Raw genomic sequence first — 23147 nt, 5'->3', positions numbered from 1 at the left:
AGCTTTATAAATGAGTTCCTTTATTATTATAATCATTATCATTATTAATATTATGATTTTTTATGCAGCATTTCACCACTTCACAGCAATACAGAGACAATATATTATGATAAATTGACGCTACAGATGAAAAAATATGACACTGTAAGTGTTCATGTTTTTTAAATGATAACAAATGTTGGAAACAAATTCAAATGTTCTTGGTTGTTGTGAATAAACCTACTGTAAGACAGTGAATTTCAGACAACCATACAACATGGACCCGGTATGTTTTAAAACCAAGTGGCGTCTCACACCTATAGAAAAGAAGAACACCAAAAACAACGACGTTTACATTACTGAATCATGGAAACAAAAATAAGCAACCTTTTTTTCAAAATACACTAAGACTGATTTTTTTAAATTAAACAAACAAGAATTATCTATATATTTTAAGATTTATAAAAACAATTCCAGAAATGATGATAGACGGAAAAGTGTATCATTTCTAATTTAATTAATAAAACCGTGTAGAAAATAAAGGATACGATTGAAAACTTACAATAGTTGCTGTCTATAGTCAATACAATTTAATTTAGATATATTTTGACAACGTATCAGACAATTGCACGTAACGATTGATGAAGGAGTGTTTTATGTCTAATTAAGTGCTTTATATTTTCTTATCATTGGTTCAATTGCGTTTTAGGTACCAAAATTCACGTCAAAAAGACATTGTATTTACAAAAACGGATTTGTTTCTTTTGGTTTTGTTTTTGGGAAATAGGTTAGGCACCAAGGATATGCAAAAAAAAGATAAAGTACAATGTAATTTGACGAAGATAAAATAAGAATGAAATCATCACAATACAGCTCAAAAGCACAGATCAATTTAATTTTTAAAAATGACAAAGACTGTGCAGGCTTTTAATTTTTCTCTGATTGCATATCCTTCTGTCTTTGAATTCCTGAATAAATCTTGACGAGTTGTTTGCCAATAAAAACGTTTAAATAGTATGTTAAAAAATAAGTATGTTTAAAATCATCACTCGTCTGAATGACACTTCATCACCGTAGTCTCTCAATTTTGGACGACTGACATTGTTATTATAATTGTGACGCAGTATATATGCAAGACTGTGAACAAACAAGTTGGATCATGTGATTTCTAGTCATGTGCCTACTGTATCCAGTTTGAAGGGTGGTAGAAGTCTAGAGACAAAATTAAGAATAGCATGTGAAGAAAAGGTGTTTTCATTATATACTTAAAAAATGAACAAAGACCCTGTCAGTTTAAGATACTTTTATTAACTTACGTGGATTCGTTTCGATTTACTTCTACATATTAAGACTGCGATGTACGTGGTACCCATTTGACACAACTGGCCTTGTTAAATTGTTCGACCGCTTTAGTAAAAACATTACTGATGCTGGTAACTAGGCGAAATAAATAAATAAAAAATCAAATAAAAATAAATAACAATAATAATAATAATGATAATAATAATGAATAAAAAAAGAAAGAAAATTAACGTTTGTGTTTTTTCTCTTTATTTTAAGGGGCGATGGGGGAGGTGGGTGGACATAACATCAAGGTTTATGTTTATAGTATGTTTTGCACCACCAAATATAAGAGTTTGAGAAAGATATAATTATATCAATTTCATTTGCTTACAATACACATTGCTTGCTATAACAATTTATACGCTATGAGTTTCAAATTGAACCTCTTAATTGCATTTTGTAAAATGAAAACTCTCTAATAGCAGGAACATGACTGTCACTTCACTCATTTCACATCAACCTACCATTATCATACGACCTATAGTTAATTTGATACGGGATAATCCTATGCGGCCATTTCATTGATTCGTCCTTGATGAATACTCTTCTCTCAAGGTTACGTTTTGTAGATGCTTTCTGTAGACAAAAAAAAAAACAGGTGGAAAAAATATTTTCTTTCAACCTGATGTTTTTTTTAAACAATACTAAAGCATGCAGAACATATTGACAATTACGTGAAGATGCATACAAATGTATTTCACTTACATTCTTCAACTATGACGTTTTACATTTCTGACATTTCCAGATAATATGATTCTACAATAATATCTTGTTGTAACATTGTCAATATTGACATGCTCGGCTTTCGATGACTGTAGATAGTAAAGTTTACGAGGTCATTGCGAGAATTTTCATTTTACATAGCCCATAGGATAAATTTTTTTTAGCAAACGTACTAAATCGGCTTGTGGTCTTGGGAAATGTCTGTCATGTTTTTCTGCTGTCATTAGATTTTTCGGCGGTTTCTTGGTTTTCCTAGGCTGTTTAGGTTAGAAAGAAATAATAAATCAAAAACACTAAAACTGAAACGACCTAAGCATAAGTTATTGTTTATAGATATTCAGGTACGTAATTAATTTGATTTGACTAATTTCTTTTCTGAGATAAATTACATCTTGCAAAATCCATATTGATGTCAACATCTTATAGTTTCTCATTTAAAGTTAAAATTGTTTTGTATTGTGTTACGAAAGATATTGCTATCAAGCTTTTGATTTTCGATAATGTAAAATGTTAATTATGTGTTTCTTTATGGTAAAAGGTAAACAATCGAAATAGTTAACCACCGCCCTTATAAACATATATTTGTTTTAGTAAAATTCAATACAATAACATCACCTGTAACATTATAACTATAATACATATTATTCATCGAGGTTAAAGAATACGAAGCTAGTTTTAAAAAAGCCACCTGCATATGGATAACATTTTTTGATAAGTCAGATAATAAGAGAGAATGATACATGTATAAAATACATAATTATGTGAGACATTTATTTCTGTATTTGCGGTAACCTGAATAGCATTCACATTTAGATACGCTGTAAGTATCTTTAAAATTGAAACCATATCAAACATATTTTTGAATATATTAGTTTAAAATCACATTTACATTGGCAAGGCATATGTCAGGCAGTTTTAAAAAATGTTATTTTGGTCTATGGAAAAGAATGGGATGTGGCCTAATATATTTCTGAGACTCATCTGAACCTTTATTAAATTTGAACAGACAAATAACAATATACATAAAAAGGAAGATATTGCCTTTATCTTCTTGCCGTCCAAATACAAAATCATTCTCAAATCATTTCCGTCTTCATGTGAATCTCTGTCCAGTAGTGGCTACGAAAAAGTGATGTCAAAACATAGTTTGCAAAAATATAGCTTGAACGATACAGGTAACATTCCTAAATACAACAAAAGAGGGAATTAGAATGACTCCAAGAAGACATTTACTTTGTCTAACTTAAAAAAAAAGTAGCGGAAAGTATAAAATCAGTAATTGTAATTGGATGCAATGATAACCTTATCATTTTTTTTATCGTAAATTATTCTTATTGTGTTTCCATTGACATTTCTTACCGTTTTGGAACTTGTATCCCTGGCGTATTGACCTGTAATCATAACAAATGTATATCAACAACGTGCTGGGTGTGTAAACAGTCATAGATGTCCTAATGATACATGTATCAGTTAAACACACAATTAAAATATATCACTTCATGACATATCGTAGGTATAAAGTAAAGACACGCATTTGATAACTGTTAACCATAGAGCATTGACTTGTAAAAAATATCACAAGCTTCCAATTTTTTAGATAAAAAAGACAATACTTACAAATGCAGTTAAATTTTTCCTCGTGTTTTTTTTTTTTGTAAAGTCCTTAGACTTAAGACTTTTAAGACTCAAATCTTTTTTTTTTCTAAGTGTCGATTAAAATAAAATAAAACGAATGAAACGACCCCCCAGTGCACTAAAGACAAACGTGTGTACTTAAAACTGAAGCAAAGAAATATAAATAAGGCACCGACAGTTTGTGTAAGAGTTGTTAATTTGACATAATGCTGCATTTAGACACTTGTTCAAGAAATCTCATTAAATCTTAACAATTTTGATCATACCGAAAACATTTTAAGTAAATAAAAATAAATGGTTTTCTTATAAGTGTTGGATAAAGTTAATTTAATTAAACCTTACAAAGTATTATTTTTATAATCTGTCTGAATCTTTGAATATAAATAAAACTGAATTTGAAAATGTTCCTATAAAAGTAATTCTGATCATAATAAGCGGTACACGAGACATGAAATATTACTTAATAACTTACTTTCTCTGAAGTTTGATGAACATTCAAAAAACAATTGTAATGCCAGATATATCAGAGCAATAATTGAAGATTTCCACATGTTGACTAAGACAGGTCCTCCAATGAGTGATTTAACGAACGAATAGAATACAAAATAATGAATCAGCAGTTCGCACTGCTTGGTTGACTATACATTTAGATTACGTAAACAATATGTTGTTCAAGCATTTGAGCTTAGAAAAATTCAAGGAACATATGTGATATCTTTAAAAAAAATAAATGATGCATATCAAGAGACCCTTACATTAATTAACATTAATGCACTCGGATTCTAAAATGTTTGTTTTTGTAACTAAATGCTGCATAAATTGTTTTGTATTGAAAATCGACATGTTAACATTCAATTTAAAAGAAATGATAAGTATAGCTACAATAAAACAGAGTATTTTGATTTTAATGTGGTGAATTAGAATAAACTTATATTAGATCTGTCATATTTTGAAGCAATTTTAAAAGTTTACCTTTTACAAATTGCATTTATCTGAATTCTATTTAATTTCAACGTGCATAATTTTATTTGAAGTCTGTTATCACTGAAAATTAAAATACAACTGTATACCTTTAATGTCAGATGAGAAAAATAAAATAGCTGAACACAAACAACTTGTAAATGCCAGGCATTTAAAGCGCAATTATTTTGGTGGAGTTTAATATAAAATGAATTTAATCATGTACACATTTTTTGGTATGTAACAAATTTTACATTTAAAAGTTTTCTGTTTCCAACGGAAGACCTTATAGTGATTGTAGTGTTTCTTTTTTCTTTATCTATTCACCATCTTAATGTTTCCCCTTTTTGTCGGCAGACCTTTTAATAAAAGACGGACTCATATTTTTTTTTTTTTTTTTTTTGATTTTCAGGGATGATAGAAAAAAGGGCAGTATCTCGAGCTTGAAACAATTTCTTTTTTCATTTTTTTTTCAAAATTCATTTTCCGCTTTAACAAGATTGTCACCTTCAAATGTAAAAACAATAAAATCTTGCACATCAAGAATTTGCAGGATAGATTTTTCTTTGTTGCGTTCGAAATATTTTTTTTTTGGATGTAATTTCCTCTCCTTATTAAACGTACCTAAACACATGTTTTTGAGTTTTTGGTTTTTTTTGAATGAATAATTTAGTAAAAATTCATACATGCGTCATATTTGCAATGTTAAATGTACAAAAATCTACTTACAGTGAATATCCATTATTTCAGATAGCTGTTTTTAAAACAAATTTTGTACCCATGATATTTCAAAGACTGTAAGTGATTAATATACAAAACCTTAATGTGTGATAGACATTTGAAATAAGATAACTTTAACGGTTTTTTTTTTCGACAGTTATGTTCGGTCCTAAACGGAAGGGTTCAAACAAATTGTTAAATAATTTAAATGGTTTTTTTCTTTGACACTTTTGGTTAGCTTGATTAAACAATAAAAAATGATCGGCAAATGTCCATAATACTATTTTTTATTAAGCACCTCTATTTAACCGTATCAGGTCCCTAGACTAAAATAAATCCGTGTCCCTACGAGATCTCTATTATAGCAACGTTTGAACATCCCAACTTGGAAGAGTGATCCACCTGTGTATGCAGATGTGTATAAGCTATTTTGTTTGACTCGATTTAACTCCTTACTTCATATCGGCACAAAAAGTATTTTAATTTTGATTTTTAATGATTGATTTTCCTTTTATATTTATAATGGAATGAACAGATCTGTATACAGCTGTACATATTTTCTCTATTTAATGTTAAATAAACACACCAATTACTACCGGTCAGGTATCTCGAATTTCTCTGACTAATAGTTTTCTTTTTTTCAAATTTATTACTCGCAAAATCCCGAAGACTGTAGGTGATCAGGAAATTCATTTTTTGATAAATGATACACATTAAACTGAACATGTGTATAGTAAAACATGCTTCTAATTCTTTAAATCTTAAATGCATCCTTACCCTCGGACTGCCGTGCCCAATCTGTGCACGGACTGACTATAATTATAAAGGTCCAGTGAGTTGGGGTTCATTACAGGTGAATTGTTCAGGTAACATTCCGAAAGAGGGGGCTCGCCACAGGATAATTACAATTTTTATAAAATCAACTGAACTAATAAAATCAACTGAACCAATGAGTGGCTATTATGAAACATTAATGGTTTCCTAAATTGTTGTCTTGGCTTTCGTTAACACGTTAGGGTTTTCTAAAGGGTGGTTTATGGTTATACAAAAAAGGAAATTAGCCTCATTTCAGCCAAAAAAAATGCTTTCTTTGGTGATTCATGAAGGATATCAAGTAAGCGACATTGCAGAAAAAAATACATAACCCGGGTGAGTGGGCTATGCGATGATCACTACTTTCATATCCCGCATGAATCACTAAAAAAAAACCTTTTTTTTGTTTTAATAAATTATTCAACATCTTATTTTTATCTTAGTAACAACGTGCTTATTAAAAGAAAAAAAATACTTAATTATTGTTTTTGTACATCAGTACACTTGCTATAAGTTTAAGTCTGAATGCATCATCATTTTTTCATGCAGTGCATGATATTTTCGTGCAGCCCCTGATTTTTGTAAAGTCGCTGTAAGTTCCGATCAATTGATAAACGGTTTTTAGATTTTAGTCATGTCAGTTTCCTTTCAGTTTCAGCCGCTGTAGACTTCGACCAATTTAATTACCAGGACAGGTTAATTCTAGTCTGGTTGTTTCTGTAGAACTATGAATTGACTATAAGTTTCTGTAAGAATTAGAGAGAATCATACTCGGTTGATATAAATATTAGCATATGTTGGTTGTATCTGACACAATAACAAACGTTTGAATTACACTTTAACAATTCTTAACCCTCGTCTATGTTTATGACAATTTGCAGACTGGCATTGTTTATTTTTCATACATATAATATAAGTTCAAAATTAATTCTTTCTTAAATGCTTCTAAAATACTCTTTAGATATTAATTCATTTCAATATATGCATATCTCTTGTTTATTACTTTGTTTACAGCGACGTATTGTCCACACTGTGGGCGTTGTTTTTAGCAATCCACAGTTAAAACATCTAAAACATTTACATAAACTGCAAATTTCGACAGTTTTTTTTTTTTATATTTTTGTCTATTTAAGCATTGCCAAGCATATGCAAATTCTAAATATCGTATTTATTACAGTGCACCTGGTATCAGGTGCAATCTAATAATTGTAATATATTAGCATAATAATACCATTTTATAGTGCATCTTGTTGTAATATATATTAACGGATTTGAAACATCTGACAGTAAAATTGCAGATGATTGGAGAAAAAATGAATGTGGTTTTTTTTTATCATTTACACTATCCTTTTCAAATGTGATCTGATATGTACGCATCACTGTGTGATCATTTTTAGGGTGAGTGGATGAGATTTTGCAGTTGCTATTAGAGATTATGAAACATCTGAAATTAAAATCTACAGTATATTGTAAAGACAACAAATAATAAATGGTTTTATTCATTATGTATCAAACTTTATAGATGGTAATTTCAAATGGTTGCATTGTTTTGTTTTTGTTTGATTGTTTTTTTTCTCAGATCCACAAAGATAATAAAATTGGTGGGGAAAATCTTTTCGGTGGTTGAATGAATGGTTTCTACGGTATTAAGTATTTATTTGTTTGTGCATTTTTTGTTATTTAGTCCAGATACACGTAAACATAAGTATATGCTTTTAGAATCTTTTAGTAGTTTAAGCAATGATATTATTCATTGAAAAATGTTAGCTTTAAATTTTGTTTACTCAAATATAGTTATTAACGTCTTTGAATTGCTTATTCTTTGCTGTCGTTTTCCGACCAATGAAATGTCAGCAAATACAATCTTCCGCTGGGTAGCATGTTGACTGACTTTTTCTTACTAATTGTTCGACCATAAATAATCACCTAATTGTTTATTGATTTTTCAGTTTTTCCCCCGATAACGACAAAGAGCACACGGCGGGTGTGACCGGTTAGCAGAGGATGCTCACTCCACCTAGGCACCTGATCCTGCCCCTATCTTTTTAGGGGTCTGTGGTGCTCTGCTTTGAATTTGTATTGATTGAGATGGTTGACGGTTTGGTATTGTCATTTTGTCATGGCCATATACCCCCCCCCCCCCCCCACAGCCTGAAAACCTGACCCAGGGACCATAAATTTCACAATTAGGTAGAGGAGTTTGTGGACAAAATAACCAAGCATTCAGTTTTTTCCCCTCTTGACAATCTGTTATTGCTCTTTTTCCTTCTAACTTGGTAAAAACATATTGTGAGTTTTATTAAGTCCTTTTTCGGAAGCAAACAATATTTCACGGAATATAACTTGTAATTTTTGGCCGACGTAAGTAAATCAAAAAACAGGCACTTGTAATTATTGATAAATTAAAAATAAAAAAAAATGTACATGACTGATGTGATATTATTGATTTATTATTCATTTCTTTTTTGAATACAAAGTCTGTCGTCCTCTCACTTTACAAACACTTCACATTTGAAATAAATGCAATTAAGCTGATGACTTTGTCTTTTTAAGAACTTTTTTAAACACAATGTGCCTATACTTTAGGAGCTATACAGCTACATTTAACAGTATTTTAAAAATTGCATGTTAATTCGTTATTTAATTGTTTTGTTGTTAACAAGAAGTTTGATCTCATAATGGGAGACAGGTTTGCTGGTTGTATCTACTTTATTACAAGTATCCCAATTTGTTCATCGTTGTCATGATAACCACCACTAACCAGAGCCAAATAAACCTATAAAGATAAAAAAAAATGTAAACACATCATTTAATGTAACGCTAAGCTTTTTTTAATAGCTTTATTTTGATACATTTATTATTCAGATAGATAGATAGATAGATAGATAGATAGATAGATAGATAGATAGATAGATAGATAGATCATACGTTTATTGCAAACTATTCCAACCCAACCGTATAAACACACACAACGGGCTTCGAACATCGACACAACCTCACAAAATCCTTTGTTACAGTCAATCTGTTCACAAGGGTCTTGTCAAAAGTAAACAGACATCAATATTAATATGTGTTTTGCAATTGAAAAAAGCAAATCAATATTTGAAGGTTTGTTTTCGCTAAAAAATTGAGTGTTTATATTCATACATTTCAAAAGAAAGTGGAACCATCAGTTAAGAATCATATTCACCACCACTATGTTTACTAAAATATTAATTAAATTAATAGTCTGTTTTCCAGCCACCCTTTCAGACCTCACATTTCTATTTTTGTTTGTAAAGTTCTAAAAACGTTTCTTTCTTTGATGATAAAAAAAAAAACTGATGTTGAAATGAAATGCGATTAAATTATACATTTACCTTATTTACATGTAAACTGCTTGTTTAAAATTTAACTGAAAATACAATCAAAGTATATGGGAAACTTTTGTTTTTAAAAAGGTGCAAACTACTCAAAATAGTGGGGGTCAACACTCACTAATATCACAGAACTCCCCGTACCAGCCAGCGTCACAATTACACCGTGTTTTTGTTTCTGATAGAGCCTCACATTTTCCTTGGTTGCAATCTACATTGGCACATATATCTAGAACACAAAACCGATATTTATAAAATCAATAATTTTGTTACGTTTTTCAATTTCTTTGGGTTTTTTTGGAGGAAGGGGGGTGGGGGTGGATAGAAAAACACATTTTTACTAAAATGAGTTTTATTGAATTTTATTTCTAGGTAATCTTGCTTTAGTAAAAGTTGATTTTTTTATCAAACGGTTTGCATAACATACAACATACAAAGTCAGTGTGATGTATTCAATGAAATTTTCCAGTATTCTGTGTGATAACATGCATTATATTTTATTCATTCATTTTTCTATTAATTTATCTATTTTTTTTATTGTTTAATTTGACATGGTTACATTTTATGAGCAAAAGTAAAGTAACAAGACCTACTTATGTCGCATTTATTCCCACTCCATCCGTCGTTACATTTACAGATGTAGGTTGACGAGGAATGTGGAAAACATACGCCATTAAGGCAGCTGTTTTCATTACAGATATCTGTAGAAAAGACAAAAAATATACTACAAAATGCCGCACATATACGCAATATTTAGACTGATTCAAAGAAGTATGCAATTAATTTTGATCACTTAGTTTAGAAATCAAAATCATATGAACTGAACAACTGTTGTTTTGATATGACAAAAGACTGCTATGATGGCTACCAAAGATCTATGTTAATTTGAACATTTTTATTGAATAAATTCAATAGTATTTAACAACAGTGGTATCCTTGTTATATCCTTTCCTTGAACAATGGAACAAGTTACATAAATGTTATAAGTATGTGGAAAGTAAGCTACATTCAGGCATATACTAAATAACTTAAAATTATTGTTAGTACATTGTAGAGCTATGACACTTTATGAATAGGTTTTTTATAATTCATATTATTATAATATTAAGATCTGGTTATACACTTGCAATTGATAGTACAAATAAGTATTATTAAATAAATATATAAATATATGAATAATGCGCAATAAATACGATATGACGTTATAAACATTTTAAAAAAGTAGAAACAATAGAAACAAAAGAAATAAATGCATTCAGTAGATTTATTAGTTATCTATGTCTCATATTAACAAGCATTCTGAAAGTATTGCATAAGCAATACACGTCCCCTACCGGTTTATGGAAATTGTGAAAACAATGCACTGTTATGCAGAATATCGAACCCGAACATTAAAAAATTTGAATATAAAAAATTAATTTTCTTGCAAATATGTCAACCAGACGATACAAAAGTATAAACTTGATCTGTAGTTTGACATTTTGAAGCTGTTCAGCAAATTTCATATTATTCCTCAAATGCATAAAGAAAACAAGTGTGGAAAACTGAAGTGGGACAGACAGACGGACGGACAGACAGACGGACGGACGGACGGACGGACAGACGGACTGACGGATTCAGAGGAAAGCTATAGTCCCCTCCGGTGAAAACCGGTAGGGCACTAATAAGGAACAAAAACCCCAAATCAATGAGTATATTTTTCTTTGCCACAGGTTCCTTCAAATTCTGTAGTATGAAAAGTAGGACATATTTTAATTATAATTAGACGATGGGTGTGAAGTTATGATTTAGTTTATTAATATTATAAGAGTTTCATTGCAGATTCATCCCAGTTTGTATTAATAGAGTCATTATTTAGACCTTGTAAATTCGTCGTATTGATTTTTTTAACAGTTCGATAAAATGATTGTTGTTCATTTCTAAAGAATGGAGTTCCTTTAGTTATAAGTCAGTGGGTACTTCATTTAGGCTCAATCATAATGACATTCTTCAGTTAACAAGTGTTATTTGTTAGTACAATACAAGTGCAAGTATCTGCTGTAAAATGTGTAGGTTCGTCAACAACAATATTTATACCCAGTCTTTGTTTCAATGTTTAAATAAACTATCCTAGATCCTAAGTTATTTACACTAAATTAACCATTTTAAAAATCACTTCGGTATCCACTGCTCTTTTTAGGGTACCTTTAAACATATCTCAGAAATTCGACACTGAGTTAGAAGGTATATATATATATATATATATATATATATATATATATATATATATATATATATATATATATATATGTATATATATATATATATAAACCAACTAAAGACTTTCGACTATGTTATTTGATTTCTACCAATAACATTTCAATGTTAGAAAAGTTTAAGTTATTTCTAACTACAAAACTTAATCTTGTTTACGAATATATGCACAGTGCTACCCCTTCACCATATCCATTGTATCTCTTTTAACTGATTAATGGAAATCATCTTATATAAGTTCACTATTTTCAATAATCTCATCGAGACAGTTTTCAAAAATGGCAATTATTTCATTTCCTTACAGTTTATTAGTCGCCTACCGGTTTCACCGGAGGGGACTATAGCTTTCCTCTGCGTCCGTCAGTCCGTCTGTCCGTCCGTCCGTCCGTCCGTCTGTCTGTCCCACTTCAGTTTTCCACTCTTTTTTTCTTTATGCATTTGAGGAATAATATGAAACTTGCTGAACAGCTTCAAATGTCAAACTACAGATCAAGTTTACACTTTTGTAGTGCTTGATTGACATATTTTCGAGAAAATTAATTTTTAATATTCCAACTTTTAAATGTTCTGGTTCGTTATCGGGTTCGATGTGTATTGAATAAACGACGCCAGTATGTAGTCAGTAATGACATCGTGCGTTACTTGTACCATTCCTTTTATCATTTCTAACAAACAAATAAATTCTGTAAAATATTATCAAGCATTGTGTTGTAAATTTAATCGGCAGGTTTTTTTGTATTATTACAATCGGGTTCGTTGTCGGGTTGGGCTGTTTAACTGTTTGGTTTGATTCATGGGTACAGAAGACGGTAAGAAATGATATTGTACATAACAGTGCATTGTTTTCACAATTTTTACCAGCAAATACAGAATAGACTTGGCGAAATTACAGGAGATGAAATAAAGAGTATTATTTTACCTATTTTGTATTTAATTTCTATATCAACTATATAGTTTTAATTCCCTCTGTTCTTTTATCTCTGATTAAAGCATGACATCTCGTTGACAATAGCTTTGAAATAGTTGTGTGCTTGGAAGCTTTCATAGAATAATACAAACCGGACGGGGACGTGTATTGCTTATGCAATACTCTCAGAACGCTTGTTTATATTGCTCTTAAGATTTAGTAAAATGTTACATACATTAAAGTGTACAATGCTAATGTTTTAGTACGTGCTAATGGTCCTGGGTTTCTTTCAACACAAATGTAAAATTTCTGTAACAACAAGGTAGAAATGGGGGTTCATAAAAATCTGAACGTAATTTGGTGAGCGCTTAGGAACAGTGAACGTTTAGCGAGCACAAAGTTAACAGTGAACGCACGGTAAACGATATTTGAACGTTGTGTGAACGCTCTTTGAAAGATTTTTTGTGAATGCTCCAGGGAGTTATCCATACGTTGTGCTTCGTCGGTAATCAGGAAAAAGTAACAAATTATTTACATGTATGAATTGTTATCTGCCTAAATATGATATTATCTTAATGAACGATAAGTGAATGAACGGTGAGCGCAAAGTAAACGCATTCTGAACGCACAGTGAGCGCTTTGTAAGCGGTGAGCGCGAACTGAGTGGAGTGAAGAGTGCAGGTGATCGCAAGGTAAAAGCACTGTGAGCTTAATGTGAGGGCAAATGAGACTGGAACTAAAGATAAAGGGGAAAATGAACGACAGCTTTTTGCAAGTCAAACAAAAAAGCAAAAAACAAGTAAACAAAAATGTAAACATATGTTCACCCCTTGACGCAAAATGTTCAAGCGGCCATAAAAACGGCCATTGAAACGAAACATATTATACATGTAGTATGTTTTTATGATGAATGTATATCTAAATAGGTAAAAATACACGTATGCATAGCAGAATGTAAAGGTGATTAACTACATAGTGTATATAATTACATTTTTCACAGAATGCCCCGTAGAATCCAAACCGACAGCTGCACCGAGATTGGACTGCATTTGTGCTATTGAAAACGAGTTTACACGTTCCACCATTTTGACACACAACGTTATTACATGGATTTTTCTTATCTGTTGTAAAATGAAATGTTTCTTTGTTTTATTCTCTTCGAATTGTGGGTGTAACCCGCACACCCCTAAAATAAAGGCATACTAATATTATGATATAAACTTAAGAAAAAGCTATATTTTTTAAAACCTTTTACAAGAAAGCAAACATTTGGCAAAAAGGGATAAAAAGCATAAAACTATATGTTTTACTTCAATTTATATAACAATGAATCATTATTGTGTTCATCTTCTGAGTTGTTTATTCTTGGGTAATTTGTACTTTAAAAACATGTTTTGCTTGAAAACCGTAAAGACTCAGTCTCTGTTTATAAATGTCACCAATTGGCTTTTCAAAAAAAAACGAAAAAATAGTTCTGTGAAACTTACAGCAAAGAAGCGGCGTAATGCGAATGTTGTCAAGAACCATACGTTGGATTCCGTAAGTACCAACAAACTGAATCTGTGAACAAATATAATACCCTCATGTCTTTATCTCTTGTTTTCCATGCTAAATCGTAGTGTATTATTTTTTTTCAATTAGTTGACAAATGTGTAAACAATATCTTCGCAGACATCTTATAAACAATTTTTCTGTTTAAATTCTATTTCTGATTCTTCATTAAAATATTATGTCATTATCATAATCATTCGTACCTTCATTCCATTGACTGCGGGAAGGTCCATTTCAGCACTTGTCCAGTTGTTAGCAGAATTTGTTGCAAATATCATATCCGGTGTAAATATGTCACTTAATATCCTTACTTTCAGCGTCGTGGTGTACGGACCTCCAATGTCGTTGTCTGCTAAAGCATAGTTAAACAGAAGGCATCGTTCGGCTTCTAAAAATTATAACAACAATTAGTCAGTAAGAAAACAAACAAGCCAAACTTCAAAGAATGGCTGTGTTTCAGCAAATCAAAATCCCAACAGGTTACTTTTCATTTGCAATTAATATAAGAACAGAAGGGTATAACAAATTGGTGAGGTTTGTATGTAGTTTTTAAAAATGATAATTACTTGTAAAACGAACAGTTGTTACTAATTTTGCAACACTTCTATATGTTACGCCAGGTGTAAAAGGGTATTTCATTAATGTAGCCATAAGGAAACCATCAAATGCCGTTATGTTCACGCCGTTTAACTCCCAATACTGCAAAAAAGCATAACAAATTATTCACAACACAGGAATGATATAAAACTAATTGACACACTTAATTGAGTTATTACTTGATAAAAAAAAAATTGTCATAGCTAAACGGTTACAGGGATACAAAACCGACTACTTTCAGAGGAAAAAAGAAATACTCAGTAAATTTTATGTTACAAGGATATTGATCAGATGGACCTGGAATCAGGCTTTTACAAACATGATTATATATGCGTCATGGTTTTTGTGTTATTCCCTGCTAATATTATACGCCATGAACATTCTCATTTTCAAATTTGAATTTTTGTTGTCTAAAAGGAGACTTAATAGCAAGGTTTTGTAAAAAAAAAAAGTCCTAATTGAGTAACGTTGTTCCATTTTTCTGTTGACAGAATGGCAGAGTCTCACCTTTCTTTACTTAAAGCCGTGTAAATTGAAGTTAACCAATGTTGAACGAAAATCACTTTGACACAACATGGTTAAGGATGTAGATACAATGACAATTTTACTCACATATCACACCTTTAGTGAAATTGCGTTATCCCTATTTAAGATCTCAAATTGAAACTGTTTGATCTAGTTTCCTAACAATACTAACTCGCACATGTGGGGATGGACGTTTCATTTATAACGCATGCAGCAACAATAGACATGTTAGCTTTAATTTGGAAAGTACAGATAAAATACACTATGTCCCATTTTATTTGCACAGCATTTTTTGTATATTTATGGTATTTCTATATTCCTCGGGATTAAGGCAATGCTTATTAGAATGACTGATATAAAAATCTTTGAAACACCCCTGTCAGCTTCAAATTCAGTATGTATTTTGATGTTAAATAATTCAAATTGTTCAATAAACGCAGTGTTACTTTTAGAACAGTGCAATTTATTACATTTAAAATGATGTGTTAATGACGTACGATCTGTCATTCATTAAAACACCAACATTTTTAACTTAAGGACGAAGGACCCAACTGACTTCTAGAATAGTGTTTTTCATTAAACATTTACATGATTTAGAGTAACTAAAGATACATGTAAAAACTATATCAAAATAAAAAAAAAATCAAAATCGATTTAGTAATGACCATTTAAAAAGATACTTGTATTATTTCTCTAATTTTTTTTTAAACATTAAACATACTGAGGAAACCTTCTCGTGTGAGAAATATGCAATAAGTCTTTATCAAAATATGAGATTTTCAGGATGATTTAGAAATTTTTTTTTCAAACATGTTTGGTTTTTTTCCATTTAACCAAACCAGACCATGCATATTTAGTTTTTACAAGGGTACATGTCAAAATTTTGTGTTTTGTTGTTTTTAATATTTTTTTTTATGAAATATTCTGCCAAACCTCAACGGAAAGAATATGTACAACATCTCGCGGTTGATTTATAACACGAAAAACAATAAGAGTGTGCTTTTTAAAATAAAAAACATTTGAAACTTAAGCTCAGAAATAGAATGGCTTTACTCTATATCAAATACGAGTTTTAAAGGGGATCGGAAAGGAAATGATTTGTTCACTGGTTTAAATTGTGCTACCAATTCATGTAGGTTGCTTATAAATAATTTAGCCAATAATAATCTCACTACCTTATTTTGATGTCTTCTGAAGAGTTTTGCACTTGTTAGGTAATGTTGAAAAACGTTTTAGCATGTAAAATAATAGCAATGTTGGCCACTACTTGCACTACATGTGTATTAATGATATAGAACAGGTACATGTATATACTAGTATTGCGTCATAAGTGATTTTTCGTTGAGTTTTAGTGATCGTGACGTGATATTGAGAATTAAATGTTCAGAGCAAACACTCACTTGACACCAAGGTGCTAAATATATTTGCGCAAAGCAAGTTGGACCCGTCGTCCTTGAGCTTTTAAAAAAGCATAGAATGCTTGATTTATCGAGTTATATGTACCGCATTTTAATAGAATAATCTAACGATAAAACTATTTATGGACAGTTAATACGTATAGTGCATGTTGAACATCCTTTCTAAAAGAAACATACTTTATTCGTTGACCAACTAAAATCAACTCCTTTGGAACTATGCCTAAATAATGTTGTGAAGTCGCGTTCAAAACTGTCCGTCACAGTTGCATCAGCTAGAAAGTAAAACAAAATAGCAAATTAGCACTATTGTTGCATGTTTGAAATAACACAAATCTACAAAATATGGAAAAAAAAGAAAAAAATAACATTATAAATAGGGGGAAAATTGGAAAAATTGGAAACAAAAAATACCAAACGTGTGCTGGACGTTTTTAAGTAAGTAAACTAAAATCCGGCATACCAGCAACAATATTACAATTAGTTCCGGAATAACCCTCAGTACATGAACATGTATACATGTCAATGCGTGGGCCATCTTTACAGGTTGCAGGGTATTTACAAGGAGAACTACTGCATGCTTAAAAAGAAAAAAAAACCAGACATTGCAATTTCAAAACCGAAAAAACCCCAGACATATAGCACAAACGATACATTTGTCTTGACTTTTTTGTAATCTAACATGTATTCGTGAGGAAGAAAAATAGCATGTATACGTTGATAAAATACTTTGATAAAATATTTGATTATCATTTATGACACAAGCCAGGAAATTTACAATAAACAAAATAGATTCACATTCTTTTAAATTGATCATTGATCGTTGAATTCAAAAGGTAAAATTGTATTATATGTACTAAATGGAGCTTTAATTTCTAACATTGTACAGGTTTGTCATGTTAATTTTGTTTTAAAAAGGATACTGTATTCCATTGTAATTCCTTCTGTAATTGTAATTGAATCGAAATAGTAAATGTTTTAAATACTTATAAGTTTTACCAGAAGGCGTTGCTGTTGCTGTCAATGTAAATCCTTTTCCAGGACGAACAGCATTATATAAGGCACTGTCAAAGCGGAGAATCATCACATTGGTTGGGCCGACATTTTTCTTGGTAAATGTTTCACCCCCTGAGTTTCCACATATCCTTAGAAAAGAAACATAAGAGGGTTTTTTTATTATCATAATTTGTTTTTTTGAAATGTTCATAATCAAACAGATGGTGCTTGGCATACATTTGATACAATCAATCTTACTATAAAACTGGATTTATGTATGGTAATACATTCGACTTTTTGGGTCAAACATCACATACGTTAAGATAATTTGTCATTTTATAATAGTCATTGTGATCATTTTAAAACTTCAGAATTTCATCATTGTGAATCAACCTCTCATTGTTTAGTCCCTTTGATGATAATTAAACAAAAAATAAGCTGTTTCCAGACTTTGACCCCATTTCATCACTGGTTGTATGAGCGCACATAACTCTAACATTTGTACATGAGATTGTACCAGTAAAATTTTCATTAGTAATATATTGACTTTTACATTTTTTTTATTCAAACAGCTTATATAATTAGTGGAAACAAAAACTTGGCTGAATGTTCTTAATGAATGGGGCTATTACTGTTTTCCTTTGGCTCCAGATAGATAATCTCTTATCTCTATAAAGTGGTAACAGTTGCCATAGGTACTGAATGGAAGTTCTATACTATTTATGAATACTTGAATTTTTGTCTTCTCAGGACCCTGTTAAAACAAGAAAAAATATGATTTTATATTAATAATAGTTCTACATTTGACAAAACTCGTTTTTCATTAGATATTGATACCCAGCATATCAAAGAGAGCATTCGATTGACCTTGAACAACCATGTACAACTCAGGTCCCTCTTGTATCCTATCATATCAATAAACGCTGATTCGCTGGTTAACAAATTGAAAGTTCCCCCGCATCCTAAATAGGAAACAGATATATATTATGCAAATTTGACAACATTCTTGTCAACAAAAACTGTATGAAATTTTAAAGTTACTGGATCCATTTTTTACTACTTGCAAAAGTATTATTTTTTTTCAAAAACGGTTGAAATCATTGATACGTATTTAGCAATTATCATAGTCGTAATGCAATTATGCCGACTTCGACATTAGGGCACATGTCTTTAATGAGCGAAACTAAGCGTAACTTTGTTACAGCTGTGTATGTCATTCTTGTCATAAAATAACACCATTAAATGATTTTGATTATAGCACTTATATAGAATTTGACTGAAAATAAAGCATTCATATTATGTTCCGTGTCAATCTCATGGTGGCATGAGTTTAATTCTGTTATTTTAAACGGTTTTACTGTTAATCATAGCCTTTTAACATGTGAATAAAAATGCGTATTTAGACTAGTTGTAGACTAATATGATGAATTAATGAAACGTCATTTAATATGATATTAAGTCTTACACGATATAAAATATTTAGGCATATAATTTATCATTCAATCTTTCAATATGTATCTATTAATAATTGAACGCATCCCTTTTAAACTAGCATTCAAAAAACCAGACATACCTCTACTGGTGTTTAACTGTGAACAGTCTGTTCCGGTAAGTCCATCCACACACTCACAGCTACACACGCCATCCACCTGCTTCACAAATCCACCATTTTGACAAACGGGAGGGTTCGTGCAGTTATCTGTAAAATAGTTTGAATGAAAGTTTCAATAAAATCTTGCAGCGTCTGTTCGTAAATATTAATTCAGAATGAATGGACAAGATCTGTTTCTTTGAACGCTTCAAACACACAAATAATATTAGACTGTGTTGTTTACATTCATATGAATATGTTCTCATATAGTCAATGGCTTGTATTACACAGATGCAAAATTGTACCTCTTTAATATACTGTAAACCAACTTTAATTCGGGTGCAAGACATTTTCGCGAAGTTTTCGCGAGTGCCTTATTGTCGCGAATATTTCTCGCCGCGAACCAGACATTATCGTATGGTTTTTATAACAAAATACGGGTCTGGATAAGGCTTGGTCGCGAACTTTAGTCTACGCAAACCAGTTTATTGGAAGTAAATCGCGAAATAAAGTCGCCGCGAATAAATGTTGGTTTACAGTAGTTACATCATTTGCTTTCACATATCAACTTCCCTGATCACTTTTATTATAGTGGCAATGCTTTGTAATACAGTAAAAAGTGGATACCTTTTCTATTAACTGTGTTAATACAATGTCACAAAATAGTTGTATGTAGCTTTAAACAGGCGAATGTCTTACACAACTTATATTATCTCAATCCTGTTGATGTTAAATCTATAATACTAATGCTAAACGTAAAACTGTAAGAAGTCAATGATCCTTTCTCTAAATGATACATTGTTATTCTGCAAATAATTGTAGTTAAGTACAGTGTGTAAACTACAGATGGTAGTTAAGTACAGTCGTCAGCCATTAAACAAAAATTTACACGTTGTTTTGCAAATATTTAATATGTAAATTGATAAGGTACATCAAGTAGACAAAAAAACTGTGCAATCATATTGCATTAAGACCTTTCACGAAAATATTTTTTGAAATAGTCTGGGTTTTTTTTCCTGTTTTAATTTTAGTCTACCTCTGTCTTTGTTTCTATATCAATAAATAAGCATTTCAAAGGTATCTAAATCAGTAATTGTTTATGATAATGCTCGTTTGTGTTTATAAAGCAGTTTAAAAAACTTTCTTCGAACTAAAATCAAAGAGCAGACCATTAAAGGTAGAGTTGAACAACAGGTCACAAAAGCTAAAAAGTTTAGGCGAAGCGTTGTCTGTCGGTCACTGCCATCTCTACCATTAAGTCATTTTTAAAACCTTTCAGATAACATTTAAACAACTTCATGACAGCGTAAAATAATGTGGAAGTAATATTGAAGAACAAATCATACCAGCGCACTTGTAGAATGCATTCAGTTCAGCTTTATCGTAAAACGAGAGGTCGTTCTGGTTTGAACCTATCAAATATTCCAATTCAGGGTCATTCAGAATCATCTGTGTTTCGTCAGTTATCTACAATTAGATACATTGAAACAGTATATGAGACACATTAGTATTGTATATGTGGTCGTTCCTGGGGAGAAACTGTCGGCTTGACATATACAGTAAAACACGGTTATAAGGAACTGCCAGGGACGGGCGATTTAAAAGATTGCCTGAAGTTTGTTATAAACTGGTTTACGACGACTAATGTGCGCCACTAAGCATTATCAAGGTTATGGTCGTTTTAACAACCATCCGACAAGGACTAGTTCGCGAAGATAAATATTTGCGACTACGAAGCTCTCGTGTACCTTGCGAAAATTTTCGCACGCAAATAAGAGTTGGTTTCCAGTATCCACTTTCCTATTTTTTCCCTGATTACGAGAAAGAGCACAAGGCGGGTATAACCGGTCAGCAGAGGATGCTCACTCCTCCTAGGAACCTGATCCTACCTCTAAGGTTTTCAAGAGGTCCTTGATTGCCCTGTTCTAGACTATTGATTGAATAGCGAGTTATCCACGGATGTTCCTCTGTTTTCCACGATATCGACATTTTTACCGATACTACATTCGGGGCACGGCAGAGGAAGCTTACTCCTCCTAGGCACCTGATCCTACTTGTATCTTTTTAGAGGCCTGTGTTGCTTTGCATTGAATTTGTATTTTGTTTTATGGATTTTTGAGAATGTTGACAGTTTGTTATCGTCATATTTCATGAAACACTTTTTTCGATGCATTTTAAATCGTCCATGTTAGAAAAACAAAACAAATTTAAAGTTTCCAATTCAATTATATTGTGTATCCTTTAATTTTTGCGATGACACGCAAAAAAAAAACCCCGGGTAAACGGTATTTTATCTGGAAAATCTAACATACCGATAAACCGTATTGCAGTACGGAACCAAGGTCGTATTCTCTAAAATTATGCAAATCATAACCGGCATAAATGAATTCATATGCCTTGGAGATGTCAGCCCAATTAAAGGAGAGCACCTTGTTCCGGTCCACCTCCCTCGACTGTCGGTGCATGGCCCCGGCTATGTGCATCATCTCGTGTAGAGCGACACGCACCTGAATTATAATTAAACATTACGTCATCTTATATTTATACACATATTTTTTTCTGAAATGGTTTGAGGAGACCGGTTCGATGGGGGTGTTCTGTCGTAAATTTCTTTTCTATCCAGATTTTAAATGAGCTTGTTTCACAAATTATCTAGAATGATAAATATATGGTAAGGAAACTTCAGAAAAAATCAATATTACCGAGCAGAGATGAGTAATAATGTTTAGATAGTCTGTATTCTTTATAAACAGTCTTGATATTGCAACCTGAGATGAACAACCTAATAGATATACACATAAATGAATTTAGAGGATAAAATAGACTTTGAGAGCTAATTGTAGTTGAAAAAAAAACAATTTTTGCAATGATCGACGTCATAAACAAACTTACGTCATCGCAGCCATATTCGGACATATAAATGGCGTGTACACCATATCTTTGAAAGCCAGTTGATGCCACGCATCTATAGAAAACAGAACATCAACAACAAAATTAAATTCTTCTTATACTCTCAATTGAATTTCTTTGTTCATTACTGTAAGAAATGTCAATATTTTGATATACATGAAGGTATCTTAGGAAACAAATGTTCGGTAGGGGGTTTTGATAATATGAATAGCTTGGTCACGAATACTACATACATCTACTAAAATATGAATATCTGCCATTTAGAAAACCGAGATATAAATAAAGGATTGCTGAAAAGTCTCTGAATGGCAAACTATTTTAATACAATTACCTTTCAGGTCAATTCATTTAACACTCATATGGCTAAATAGCAATCTCTTATAAATGCTTCCTGAAGAAGGAAGAATTTCCGTCTTACTAATAATAGCATTATATCTAAGCACATAAGGTGAACAACACCATTCCTTGTTAATATTACGCTTACACTCCAACACTTATGTTCCCATTTATTTCTACATAATGGTGCTGCCATGTACGGGGTACCCATTTGACACAACCTGCACTGTTAAATCGATCGACCGCCGTTGAGAAAACACTGGCTACACTGGTACCTGGAAGGAATGTACATGTATATATGTCTTATCTTTCCCCCTCAACAAAAATCCCAAACAAACAAACAAATAAATAAAGCAAAACAAAAAAAACACAAATGCCATCTAAATATAGATTACATGTATCTAACACAACAACGGTCTAGAAACCTTTAATTTGTTGTTTAATTTAAAAAAAAAAATAAAAAATTAGTTTTATATTAAGGTGTGTTTCACTTTTTTTCGGCGTCTACAAAGACATTGAATCCTTTGTGACCAATG

The 23147-nt window shown here is 31.4% G+C and overlaps 1 protein-coding gene across 1 annotated transcript; it reads right to left on the bottom strand.

The window, feature by feature from the left end:
• Positions 1-8930: 8930 nt before the first annotated feature.
• On the bottom strand, positions 8931-22281 carry LOC128171273 (zinc metalloproteinase nas-31-like). The gene is made up of 17 exons (XM_052837041.1): positions 22258-22281; positions 21678-21872; positions 20712-20832; positions 19348-19473; positions 18642-18736; positions 18407-18528; positions 17778-17923; positions 17242-17358; positions 16959-17053; positions 14808-14940; positions 14445-14629; positions 14178-14250; positions 13680-13811; positions 10124-10231; positions 9652-9759; positions 9103-9210; positions 8931-8950 (listed from the first exon to the last, which is right to left on the bottom strand). Exons 1-17 carry the CDS (start codon positions 22279-22281, stop codon positions 8931-8933), a joined length of 1908 nt encoding a protein of 635 aa, XP_052693001.1.
• Between the last annotated feature and the right edge of the window lie 866 nt (positions 22282-23147).

Source organism: Crassostrea angulata, chromosome 2 (genome assembly GCF_025612915.1).
Source record: "Crassostrea angulata isolate pt1a10 chromosome 2, ASM2561291v2, whole genome shotgun sequence".
Classification (NCBI taxonomy): Eukaryota; Metazoa; Mollusca; class Bivalvia; order Ostreida; family Ostreidae; genus Magallana; species Magallana angulata.
Note: the sequence above shows the minus strand (reverse complement) of the source record. Positions and strands in the feature narration are given on the sequence as shown.

What these genes read in the sequence shown, in the direction of transcription:
- LOC128171273 (XM_052837041.1), bottom strand. Translation starts at nt 22,281, where the DNA reads ATGTCCGAATATGGCTGCGATGAC. An exon ending in ACAGTTAAACACCAGTAGAG is followed by an intron (nt 18,737 to 19,347) that starts GTATGTCTGGTT and finishes TTTCCTATTTAG; the next exon opens with GATGCGGGGGAACTTTCAAT. An exon ending in CGGGGAGTTCTGTGATATTA is followed by an intron (nt 9,211 to 9,651) that starts GTGAGTGTTGAC and finishes ACTTTTGACAAG; the next exon opens with ACCCTTGTGAACAGATTGAC.